Source organism: Buceros rhinoceros, unplaced genomic scaffold (genome assembly GCF_000710305.1).
Source record: "Buceros rhinoceros silvestris isolate BGI_N320 unplaced genomic scaffold, ASM71030v1 scaffold40019, whole genome shotgun sequence".
Taxonomy (NCBI): domain Eukaryota; kingdom Metazoa; phylum Chordata; class Aves; order Bucerotiformes; family Bucerotidae; genus Buceros; species Buceros rhinoceros.
In genome coordinates, this window is record NW_010431841.1 from 1 (window position 1) to 13700 (window position 13700).

Below are 13700 nucleotides of genomic sequence, written 5' to 3' on the forward strand. Positions count from 1 at the left end.
TCTCTAAGGAATGAAAGTGAAGCGTGATTAGACGGGCCATCAGAAAATGCTCTTTCCTATTCTGAAAGTCCAGTACTATCAATGAGAACTGAAGTGCTTGTCAGTAAGAGCTATGTACTGGCAGTTTTTTGTCTTCTCTAACCCAACCTGCTGTAAAAGTAATAGGAAGACTTCTCACGGCTTCTAAAAGTCAGTCCCAGTACATGAACACTTCATTCTGTATATATATCACTGGATGCCAGAATTTCAATCATATGAAACTCAGGAAGACCAACTCAGACACTAATGAACAGACTGCAGACTAGAAGATTAATGCTGGCTAAGAGGGAACTATGGAGACAACAGCTCCCAAGGTCCAGGCAAAATTCCTGAACACACCTGTCAGAAACCTCTCAACCAGAAAGAAGTATTTTTTCTTTCTCCTTTTTTTTCCCCAGGCACAACATATACGTATGAAAAAAATAATTGATCTATTAGAAACACAATATATAAGAAACAATTAGTCAGGTATTGCCATTGATTGCTAGCAACAATAGCTCAACTATCCCAGGACAAACGGAGTAAATGTTTGTATCTCCAACCAAAATTAGCAGTAATTCTTATTCACCACCCTAATCAAATTACGCTCTGCTCTCTTCTCTGAAACAATGACCTTCAAGGGAGAGGCCTAAGATTTAGCTTCTCTCAGAGCTACTGAATTTAGAGTTTTTGTATTAAGAGTTTAATAGTTTCATTTGATCTGTATTTTCTTTTACATTAAGAATGCAATGTAATTCTGGTGACTTCTGGAGTTCCCTGAAGATGTACTACCACTCCTGATGAAGGTACCTGTTAGGTCCTAGAATTCCACGTTTTATTTCAGGTGCGTATCTCAGCCCTAAATTATTACCACACAGCTCTTCAACTTGTCAACTTCTAAAGTTTTCCTGAAACACTCTGGAAAAAGCAGACCATGACTAGGGTTTTGGAAAGAAGAGATATGTGGCTTACCCAGGTTCACTGTTTGCCCTTGACTTCAATAACGCCTTGCAACTCTTTGGAAGTTTTATCTCAACAGTGACAAAAAACATTAATTAAACGTTTCCCTAAGAATCCAACATAAAGCTTGGAGTATTTTTTATAGTGTCAATACAATGTTAAAAACTGTTCAATATGCATGAAAGAGAGAAATACACTTACTGGTCTGCCTTACTACTATTCATTTGTATTTTTACCCTTTGTATTTTCCCTTGTACAAATTCTGAAAGACAACGGAGTAAAATGCTAAGATATTGTGCCCATTACAATCTTTTTGTAAAGCTGATTACAGAAAGTAAACAGAACTAGGTAGAAACCTGAAAATAGTAATACTATTGCATAAATTTTAAAACATATTGCCTTCATTTTATAACATAAAACTATGACCATACTTTTCAAAGGCAGCATATTACGATCTCCACTCTTGACAGCAACACTTCTTCAGTTGAATTCAAGCAAGAAAAAAAGACTGTGGCAGAAAAAGGAAGTGGCAGAATAAGGAAGCATTCAAACGTGTAAGAAACATAACCTGGACTCTCAACTGTAAACAGCAAACATCCGTCAATACTCAAAAAACCAGGAGAGGTGTCATGTACGGTACAGAATATGGCATTTAAAGAACGCCCCTTGTATAGCAAATGCTTGCTGACTGTACCATTTCCATTCTTTCATAAAAGAAGGAAAAAAAGGCAATTAAGTAGTGGTCCAAAACAGAGGTAAGCCTAGCACGACTTAGTGGAGTACCCACAATTGACGTTATTCCTTTAGTCCCCTGTCTAGTGACTTACCTTTGCTTTTTCACTGGGTTCACTGGTTGTGCCATAGGGAGTGTTATGCAGTTCCTTTGAGACAACACACAGAAATTCAGCCTGATCTTCATTGCCATAGTTATAGGAAGAACCAATACTGACCAGCTGAAAGATGAAAAAGAAAAAAAAGTCAACTGCATTTCCCTATAAACAAACTCTCTAAATGCTCATCATTAGTACAAACACTCCTCACTCTTCAGACTGTTGGTTGTGCCTGAAGCATGATTCTCCACTTCAGTGCAAATACATTTTGATGTTGACAAATACACTGACACTCTGATAAGATAAACATAGCTTTTATTTTAAAACATTTACAGAATTAACGGGCTTTACGATTATACTGTGAAAGAAAAGGCTACAGAGGCAGGCCAGTGAAGAAGTAGCCCATTCTTGTTTCTGTTATTTACCAGAAACCTTCCCATCCTCCAGTTAATTTTTAAAAAGTTTGTATGTGGTACCTTAATGTAGCATGATTTAACATGTAAATGGCTGCATGCAGGAAGCACTTTAGCCTTAAAGGATATCCACCACTTTATTTACAGAATAACAGTACTGCTATTAAAACATATTTTGAGTGGACAAAGACAAAATTTGCATTTGATTGGAAAATAGCAAGAAACAGCATGGTGAGACACCAAGATTAACGTCTGGAGTTCATATGTACTGCTACAAGGAAGTTACTTAAGGAAGCGCTACAAGCGGAAGCCATGTATAATGAAATGTGATGTACTTACAAGCTTCTACAAGTCTCGATAGTGAATGACAAATGACAATTTACTGAGAAAGAAGGATATACTCAACATCAGTACTACCTCATACACAGTATGTTTATCAAATGGCAGAAATTTTATGTAACTTGTCTTACCTTACACATAGCACGCTTACCTAATGCTAGAAGATTTACACAGCCTGCCTTTCCAAGCCAGAATCAATTCAGCTGTAGCTGGTTCATTTATTTTAAAGGTTTATTTCAAAAGTATGACAAGATCACATATAGTGGTATTATTACTCACACAGATCAAAGTCCTAAAAATCAAGAAATTGCATAGATACACTGTATCAAAATGTCACTACCAAAACTGTATTAAATCTACCTACCAAATCACCACACACATGTGATAAGGCTGACCTACTCCCCAGTCTCTATTAGACCATGAAAGTGCCCTGGTAATGGCCCCATGGAAAAAGGCCTGACTTGTTTTTTAGGGCAAGAGCACTTGAAACACTGTGGTTACGTGCCTGAAAACCAGCTGTGTACTGCCATTAGTTCAGGAGAGCACCAAAGAGAGTAAAAGCCTTGTTAAAGCAGGGAAGATGCAGCCAAGACAAAATCTTGGTCCAGAATCTGTGCTTGAAGGATAAGATTATTTCCTCAACAAAAATGCAACGTAGACCAACATTAAAAGCAGTTTCCATATAGCACTGTCAGGAGAACATGCTCAGATGTTCCAGCACTGTGGTAAGACAGGCAAGTAGGCACCTCCACAGCCCAAGAGAGCCAATGTCTACGAAGAGCAGCAGGCAGTACATCTGCACAGCGAACCAACTTGATGCCAGCCCTAGGCGATGTCGGTGTTTTTGGACCCTGATGGTATTGCAGCATCAACAGCCTTGGAGGCTCAGCCTCCAACGAACAATGATGGCAATCAAAACTCAGCACTTGCTCAACCTACACCACTGTCTGGGGTGATCACCAGAAACCTTTCCTTCCTCCCTAACATCACTCCAGTTCTGCAAAATACATCCATAGTCAGTAATGAAGTCATCAGTCAGGCTGATCAAAAATGAATGTGACAAAGACATTTCTTCCACCAAACCCATGTAATAAAATTACAGAAGCCCAGGGTTTTTTTAGACATACCATTACATCCTCACTGGAATACGAAGGCACCATCTACTTCAGACATTAAGTCAGCTAATCTTTCACAAAGGGTACTCTGCAGTCTGCACCATATTTGTGTAACTTAGAATCGCAGTACTTAAGTACTTGCAGTACGTAAACAAGGCCTGCAGGAAAGGTGGAGAGGGGCCCTCTAAGTGTAGTGATAGGGCAAGGAGTAACAATTTTCAACTGAAAGAGAGTAGCTTTAGACTGGATATTAGGAAGAAATCCTTTACTGTGAGGGTGGTGAGACACTGGCACAGGTTGCCCAGAGATGCTGTGGATGCTCCATCCCTGGAAGTGTTCAAGGCCAGGCTGGACAGGACCTTGAGCAACCTGGACCAGTGGAAGGTGCTCCAGTCTGTGGCAGCGTGGTTGGAACCAGATGATCCTTACAGTCCCTTCCAAGCCAAACCACTGTATGATTCCATGAAAATCCATAAAGTAACAAGTTCCTAAGTTGCACAAAATGGACAAAGAAAGTCCACTGAGAAGCTGGAAAATCAGCACAGATTTATCTCATATAGAGAGATGATTTGTTGATTCTCCTCCCTATCAGCAAAAAGTAACATGAAAAAATTTTCAGGAAAAAAAAAAGTCGACTCTAAGCCTGCTGAAGCAGGATAAAGCTTATCATATATTATATAGCAATTACAAACCATGTAATACAAATACAGTAAATGCTTCAATTATTGAGGTAAAATATAGGACTATTCTAAACAGTAATTTTTAAAACCACTTAAAGGCTAGAAAATATCCAAAAAATTGGATAGATGTTTAAATAAATTGACACATAATTCACCTTCTCTGAAGAGAAATTTGCAGAATGTAATTCAAGGGTATGATTTCATTTAGCACACAGTCAACTATTCTTCTGGCAAAATGGCAAGAACTTGCTATCGTGTAAGCTATGATAGCAGCTACCAGAAGGAAAAATACTACTTCACTCACTGATACTCAAAAGAAATAAAAGACATCTCTGAAAGAAGATACGATACGAGATCCAAACATCAGCCAAATCATCAATCCTGGTTCAACAAGGCCGATGGGTTGCCCGTTGATAGCTACTTACATCCCCCACTAATGCTTCATAATCCAAATACATGGACGTTTTGCACATAATTGTAGGAGATGTGGCAGACTGACTACGTATTAGCTATTTGGATAGGACTACGGATTCGGCTGACTGCAAAACACCTGGGTGTCTTTTTTTGCCATTATTAATCAGCTTGTGCATTTCAAGATAATGTTACTTCTGCAACATTAAACAGAAGTTTTTCAAAACTCCGACCACGATATTCTTGTAAGCAATTCCGTATTTGTGTAACTAACAATGTGTTATTTGCTTAGTATCAATAGCATGCTAAAAACTTCACTGCAGATTTTTGAGATGCGTCAGAAGCAGGAAGTGTGATGGCAGAAAAAGAAGCAATGGAAAATGACTGCAGATTAGAACTGGACTGTCATGTCAGAAAGTATGATCAGAAACAAAGCAGTATTTTAGCACTTGTATTCCAAAAATCACCCCATTGTTCTTCAGTGTTGGTGGCAACATTTTTAAGAAGGATAATGATAAACTGGAACGAATTATTAAACCACCCCACCCTGCGTTCTCCTGATCCCATCCTCCCTCCTCCCACCAGCCACCCCCACCCCCAAAAAAAAAAAAAAACCCAAAAAAAACCAGAAACAAATCAGTAATCTCGAGATCCATCTTTGGGCCCCCGCCCCCCCCCCCCCCAAAAAAAAAAAAAAAACCCAAAAAGAACCAGCAACAAATCAGTAATCTGAGGTCTGCCAAATGTGTTACAATGCATAGGAAAAGGATTTCACATTATTCAGCACTGTCGGGAGAACATGCTCAGATGTTCCAGCACTGTCGTAAGACAGGCAAGCAGGCACCTCCACAGCCAGAGAGCCAACGTCTACAAAGAGCAGCAGACTTTCTGAAAGGATAAACTCTTCTTGGGCCATGGTGCTTAAACAGTAGAGAGAGTTTTAATAACCAAGAACTTAAGGAAGGAAAAAACAAACATTTTGAATCTCTGAATTTCATAGATTTGTATGATTGTATATACATATGTATACCTGCATGCATGCATTTTTCCTCTTTTTTTTTTTGTTTACTTCCGTAACTTGCTTCATTACACTCCTTACTAAAGTCCCTGCGAGCCCCAACAGTGTTGTACCTGAGCATAGGAAAATGCCACTAGTACTTATCACAGAAAATTAATTAGATCATGATCCATTCACTCTTTGCATGGAATAAGGGTGCTGACACTAGTAGGCTGTCAGCTATAAATAGAAAGGTGGAAATGTAAAGCATTAGCATCATCATTATTATTAAATCAACGGAAATACCATCATTTGTATTATACTGCTTGATGTTCCAATATAGGTCAGGATTTTCCTGGAAAGACAAAGAAATAACAACAGGGAAGCTCCTGTCTCATAAAGCCTGAACTTTAAAGTAAGAAACGATACGACTGTCAAAGGGCAAAATACCCAAAAGTTTGGCCTAAATAAAGGTGGGCAGAGACTACCTGATGCCTAACTCTGGTCAGGCTTGTTTCCAAAGAGAAAAGATTTAAGAATGATTTCAGGGACAATAAAGAAGTAAATTCCTGAAGAATTTTTCCTAAGTCTGCAGCTCTGTGAGAGGATCACAGAGACTAATTAAGAAAAACAGACAGTAAAAGTGGTGTAGCTGGGAGAATAGGTCAAACGACTCCTGCATCAAGTTACTCAACAGCAGCAAAATCTATGAATCTCTTCCTTAAATCAATCGCAAATCAATAACCGTACACCTGAAAACACCTCTACGAATAGGCAAAATGGCTGGTGCATCACCTTTAGGAACCTTACTTCCGAAGTGAACAAACCTCATGCCTAACTGAATTGGGACAGATCTCAAAACCAGCCACGTTTAAATAACTTGCTTATATAGAGTTGCTAAACTGGTTTACCAGTACTAATTCAGAATCTATACAGTACCTTTACAGGACAAAATAGCCATAGTATTACCACAAAGATAACCACTCCAACTCGAAGAAAAAGCATCTCTGTCTTTCTCTGCTTCCCACTGCAGTTACTCATATTAATTAATTTCTGCTTCACGACTATCAATTTCCTTCTGTTTCTGTGATGGTCTGATTCTCAAAACTGAGTAAATTTCACAACAATTATTCTTAAATTCTACTTTAAATATTTTTATATTTTGAATATTACTTCTATTTCAGACATGGTGAACTCCTTGTACACTAGAAAACTTGTCTTTTTTTTTAATTACACTGGTTAACAGCTGATAGAATAAAAGAAAGTCCTCCCCTCATTTTTTTTTTTACAGACTCAAGTTGTATGAATATAAGTATGGCCTCTACACCTTTTGGTTATAATGTGTTCATTCTACTGGCTTCTCAAAGGATTTGCAAAAGGCTATAAAGATACATACACATCAACTGTTAAACTCAGCACTGACCAGCACCAGGACCACAAGCATACTTATTTCAGGTCTCTTAAAGCTCTTAAGCCTCTGTCAGACCTCAAATCTAGGAGGAAGGAAAATTCTTTCCCTTCCAGGGTTTGTTTGTTTTTTTTTTTAATTTCATACCTGCCTTCATTTCTTCACTGCCTTCCCTTATCTCCCATCTTATGTTAAATTTTACTTTGAGCTACCTAGATCATGAACACTGGACTGACATCACGCTGCCTGCACCCTACACATCCTTAACAACAGGCCACGTTTCCTACTCAGTTCCGGGAAGTCTGCAAACCCAGTGCATGAATGCCACATTCCAAACGGTACCTTACAACTGCAAGAAGCAGATAATGCTCGGTACATTGAAAGCAGATTCTGGAATACAGCTAGGCAACAGTCCAGGTTTAAAAGCTAGAATTGTATGGCTAAGTGTCCATGGAAATTCGCACGCGAGGTTCTGCTCCTATCAAGTCACTTTACTGTCACGTTATCTTCATGATACTACACTGGTCTTTCAAACTGAATAACCATATATACAGCAAGGAAAAGAGCAAGCCCTCCAAGTATTTTATCGATGAAAAAGACTACAAAACACCAGGTTCCCAAACAAATTCACAAAAAACACTGCAAAACAGAGCACAGCTATGTGAAGAACTGGAAACTGCCTCCAGTGCTACCAGTTCACAAAAAATCCTTCCCAAACTCTTGCAGACTGGCAAGTAACACAGCAATAATAAAAAATCAGCATGACCTGAGGGCAAGGGAAGCAGGAAGGATAAAACAGCCTAAAAAGATAACCACTGAAACTACGATTCTTCATTTGGGTTTCAAGAACTTTTCACAAGTGGGGGGTAGGGTGGGGGCATGGGGAGTGGAAACCCAAAACAGCAACGACAACAAAAAAGGCAAAAAAAAAAAAAAAAAAAAAAAAAAAAAAAAAAAAAAAAAAAAAAAATCAGGATATTCTATCCACCTGAGTCAAGATTTAAAACTGCTGGTTTTGTCCCCCCCTCACTCCTCCATATTTTACTTCTGAAAAAAATCTGTTATTCGCTGTTCCAGTTTGAATGTGTTTCACCCACAACTTAAAAGAAGTTAAGTTGCAAGTTACCAGAAATAAAGGGTTCGAACTCAGAACTTAACTGGCTATTAGGTGCATGAAATCCACTCAGACTGGAACAATGATTAACACAGAAACGGCCCTTTCTAAAGCCTGTGAACTCAAAGTTTTATTTACACGGCTCCTCATGTTTAAGTTGAACCACTTAACAAGTTTGGATCAAAGGCTGTTAGCTTTGGAGGAAGATTTAAGGAAAAGAGTTACCTATTGCAAAGGTGAGAACTCTTCTAAGAAAATCCTTCAGCTAGTAACTATGGGGGGGGATGAAATTGGTATTTTTAAAATTATTTTTACAATATGAACATTCATAATGTATAATGAAATACTGTGAATATAAAAGCCAGTCACAAATACACACAAATTACTATGTGCTGTACATCCAGGAATAAAGTGGAATGATTTGAAAGCAGCAGAAATGCAAGGAGGCCAAGCATATCAGTGTGACGGCAAAAAGAATGGTGTGACACACCTCACTGCAGCATTTCTGGAAGCATCTGTCTTCCCCTTTCACTTCCCGAGACACTATCAGCAGATACTCTGACTGCTGGGCCCGGCCACAGCTGTACTGGGAACCTATACTGACAAGCTGAAATAACCAATCAAAGCAAAACACAAAAAGAAACCTTTGTGAAGCTGAAGCACATACCATTATCCAAATCATACAAATAACAGGTGAGCTCAAACGTTCAGGTAACATTTACCTGCCACTAGAACAGGTTGCTATCAAGCTACAACTTTCATTTCAACACACTTAAAATTTATGGAGGCAGTTGCAAAGCCCTTTGTAATTTCAAGGGAAGTTAAGAGTTACTGATAGTAAGTCAGAAAAATTCCCATATCATTGTGCTGTAGCAAACTACTCTGACAAACATAAACAAAGTCTGGCACATTATGAAAGTGAGCATTGTAGCATGGATATAAGACTGGAAGGTGTTACGTAAAGCAATATATCAAGCTTGGGTATGAAAGAGCTTCATCTTGTAAAAGATACTCATAGACAAAAACAGCTAAGAAAACATGAAATCAAGTAGAGAAAAAAACAGTTGAGTATTCTAAATTGGTTTTAGAAGGGGTAATTTAAAGAAGATCCAAGAAAATAACTGGTGTGGAAAAAATTGTTTGTCTTGTTCCCATAAAAGTCAGTACCAAGAACTCTGTTCACACTTGCCAAATGTCTAACAATTTGGAAGTTCAGAACAATCTCAGCTAAATTTATCAACTTGTTATTACAAAAAATATTTTATCTTCATACATTGCAACTCCTAGCACATTTATTAAAGCACAGCCTGTCAGTACACTTCAGAAAGAGTAGAGATTTAAATTAATTGTGAATAACTAGACAACAACTGCTTATTCTGAGTAAATTGGAGAATACTAGTGATGAGAAGGCTCATGAACAGGAAATTTATTTTTATCCTGCTTGTGTTATGTGAATAATTTTGAAGGCAGCAGCTAAATACTGTCCTCCTCATACAGCGAACGTATTTAAGACAGCAATATGGTGACAGTCTCAGGTTACATTAATCATTAAAATTTATGTAACTGACACACGACTGCTGTCTAAAGCTTTTTTATGTAGCCATTTTGTAGAGCTCAAAGTTTCTCATTATGCAGTATTGCTAAAATACTGGTTTTAGTGATTCCCTGTAAAGGTGACAATTGAAGCTAAAAACAATCTACCAAATAACCCACTGAAATCACAATAGGGGGGCAGCACAACTACTGGCAGCACGTTTTGGGTTGGAACTGACACATAATTGTGGCATTCTAGGAGCGCTTTTACTCGTGCTCTTCGGAAAAGTGCATCAACACACGTGTAAACGCCCCAGAAGCTTAACACCTTCCACTCCTATTTAATCACCACATCCAACGGTATTTTACAAGAAAATTTCAAAATGTTAAGGGGAAAGAAATATTTTTGATCAAAACCAACCACTTAAACATTTTATATGGGGCACAGAGCACAAGGACTCTCAAACCGTAGGAATATTACTCCTCTGAAAAAGTTGATGATTTCTATCCCACCAATGACAACAAAGCGTGGTAGGTGCCACCCCAAAGACTGTTTTCTGAAGGAAGCATGCTGCTGAACAACACAGGTCTATAAAAGATAAAAAATATTACAGAAACGCTACAGTGTTCTCAAATCTTAACAGTAAAAACTGATTAGATTGTACAGTAAATTCTAATCACGTTTCAAGTGAATGATGTCTGCTAAAAGTAGGTCTGCAACACAACCGAAGGAGAGAATGGCTCAGTCTGAGGCAACGAGAGGCTGAGTATCATGACTCCATACAGCTGTTGTGTGCATCTGCTGCAAACTACGTGTCCAAGAGAGAGCAACATGGAGAGGGAGGAAGTAAGGAGAAAGCTGGATGAAACAAGGACATAACTTCAAGAAAGCCACTGGACTTTTCCAGTTCTAAGAGAGAGTCTAAATTCAAAAAGAGATTATAATACTCTTTCAGCAGTTGTACTGTCAAAGCAGTATTACTCTCAAATATAATAGTCCCAAAGAATACAAGGTCTTAAGGCAGGTAAAAGCCAGAGTGTCATTTATCTGTTAAAAAGCAAAGAACCTCTATTTGTAATGAAAGCTAGTTTCTCATGACAAAGAAGAATGTCAAAGAAACTTTGTCAATGCACTGGTCCAAAAAACAGTCATGCGTTAAGTGAGAGCTTTTTTCAGGATCTTAAACAACATTCAGATTCTGGCATGTCCAACAGACCTGGTAATACCTGAGCCAGAGCACCGAAGCGTAAGCAGCTTTCTCTGTGCTGATTTAGTTTACTTGATCATGGCTGTCTCCATGACACCAGCACCTCATGCATTTCAAACATAAACAAAACGTTCTCTTTTACCTTTGCGAGCCACGCTTTTCAGAAATGTTGCCTGGCTGCGTTATTAGAGTGCGACTGCACAGGGTACGAAAGAGGCTTATGCTTACTCCAGTCTCTCCTACAGTTGGTACCAGACACTGGAAAAGATGCTGGTGGCCCAGCAATTGTGTCTCACTCCAGAGTTAACAGATTCATTGCTCCGGTGCAGTTTAAATATTCAGGTAGGTTAGGAACGTGAAGGATGAAGAGGCCGCGTAGTTAAGTTTCCCACTTACAGAGATTATCAAAGATAACAGAAAGATCTTCTTGCAGTTTTACAACGCATTCTTGAATAGACACACAAAGCTATTTTTATGCAGTGCAAAGAACGAAAAGATTCATGCAGCTCACACCTATCCGGCTTCACATCCATGCTGGATAAATTCACCCTCCTACATATATCAATCCTTTATCTGAAGAACCGTTGTTTGGGCCTGGCAAATGCTTATCTCCCAAGCTCGCCTCTTTTACCCAGACCTCTTTACATCTGAACTTCCATGTGTGTAAACTTCTATTAGTCAGTTTTGTTTAATTCACCCTTCAGATGCTCGTGTGTAGACACCAAAGAATTGAAGTTCAAACACGATGTAGAAGTTTTTATAGAAAGAAAGCACAGTTTGCCTCCTGGAAAGCAACCAAGTTTTTTGTTCTCTGACAAATAAGAATACTAACAGCAAATTTTAACTTCAACTGTGTGTCTATCTAGCCAATTCCTGAAAATGACTGAACTTAAAAAGATACACAGAACCGACTTTATATGCCTCTTTCACATAAGTGAACTTTTAGAAGACTTTGTAATTATATCCCAAATGCTTTTTTTTTTACCTGTTCAAATTTCCAGCCATCGGACATTGTAGAAACCATTTGAGTGAGTTCCTCTTCCTGGCACTGCAGTACCCTGTACACATGTTTAACTGGCACCTTCAAGAAGAAATAGAAGATGCTCAATATATCATGGAATTCACTGTTTGTGACTTGTCTAAAGTTGCCATTATTCTCTAGAAACAGTAAGCAACACCCACCATGAACACCTTGCGTATATTCTTTTTCTTTTTTAAAAGAAATCTCATCTGTTCAGAATGCAGACGCCTCAATGCTTCACAAATGTTCAGAGACTGCAAGTGCTGCCTAACAGTTACAACAAGATAATCTTAAGACTTACCTATTGTTCCATGTGGTAGCAAACCACATTATTAAAAATCAAGGTTGAGGTCCTGCAGAGGCCTATCTACCTATAGTCAGGAATGTCTGACCATAATTAAAATTGACTTTATTTCCCTGTCAAAGTTTCCCGTCTAGAGCAATGAATAACTAGGACCATTTCAGCTGAAACCCTTTAGAAAATGCTATCAGAGCAACTCTGCTATCCCATAAACTAGCTTCAAGAGAAATCTGGCAACATGAGTTTGTAGTATCTCCATGAAGACTCAGTTATCACGGAAGGCAGGAGCGGCAGAGTTAAAGAACAAACTCGAATACTTTCTTTACTCAACAGTTCCTCCATCATACTTGTTTTCATGAAGAAATATTCATCAGCTGCTAGGCGACGAGGGTAAGTCTTCTCAACTACAGGGCACTACAAACAAAGAAACTAACTTTGCTACAGAAGTGTATGACAGGGGCTAACCAGCATATGTATGCGCTCTATATAAACATACTGCACCAACCGTAATTAGGCGTTGTCATCGCATTCAGAGTATCGAGAAGTATATGAGAAAAAACGGATCTTACAAAAGCTGTTTTCTAAAATAAGTATTTCCAGAAATTATAATACGACAAATTCTACTACTACCAGACACTTTTTAACAATTTTTAGAATGCTTTCAGTTTCTGGACAAGAACTAGAACCATATGCCTCTGGCTTTTGTAAGCAGACTGGCAGGGATTGGTGATTAAGAATATTAATCTTTCCAAACTAACAGTTCCAGCTCTGCCAGTGATGAGGCAGCCATTCACTATCTTACTGTTTGGCTGGGGAAACAAGCAATTAAGGAACAAAAAGTACCCATGCACTACTTGCCATAGAACAAATGATCAAAAACACACTAAAAAACAGCCTCACCTGTGAGATTTTGCTGTCTCTTTCTCTTATTTTGTCCTTTACCAGTTTTATTAATGATGTGATATTGTAGAATTCAGCCTCTTCCAGTACACCTAGTATGGGAACATTTTTTGGAAAGAGAGTGTAACAAACATTCCAGGCCAAAACCACAACCAGCTCCTAAGATTAACTTCTCTACAGCTATAGAAAATTGTTTATTTTGCCCTAGGAAAAGTTAATTTACCAACCTAATGATTCTGGCTGCCTTCAGGCACATGTAGTTCAAACTTTAGCTCATTCTGAAAAAAAGTCTTAAAAAACCCCCCACAGAAAACCGATGCCATTTCACATACAGAATGAAGCAGGAAGCAAAAAAAGGAGGTCAAATGCCATTCCACTACAGACTGATGGACCATCACAGCTCAGGCCCCACCTTAGGCTGGAATACAAAAGAGAAATTCAAATAGTCCTGC

At 38.5% G+C, this 13700-nt stretch overlaps 1 protein-coding gene across 1 annotated transcript in view; it reads right to left on the minus strand.

Moving 5' to 3' along the window:
• Positions 1-1805: 1805 nt before the first annotated feature.
• LOC104499947 (BTB/POZ domain-containing protein KCTD5-like) overlaps positions 1806-13700 on the minus strand; it is a gene marked incomplete at its 3' end in the record, with an annotated part of 14354 nt that continues 2459 nt past the window's right edge. The window contains exons 3-5 of the mRNA XM_010143530.1: positions 13249-13340; positions 12012-12107; positions 1806-1931 (exon numbers count right to left, since the gene is read on the minus strand). Coding sequence (XP_010141832.1) covers positions 1806-1931; positions 12012-12107; positions 13249-13340 — 314 coding nt within the window. The remainder of the gene's footprint in view (positions 1932-12011; positions 12108-13248; positions 13341-13700) is intronic.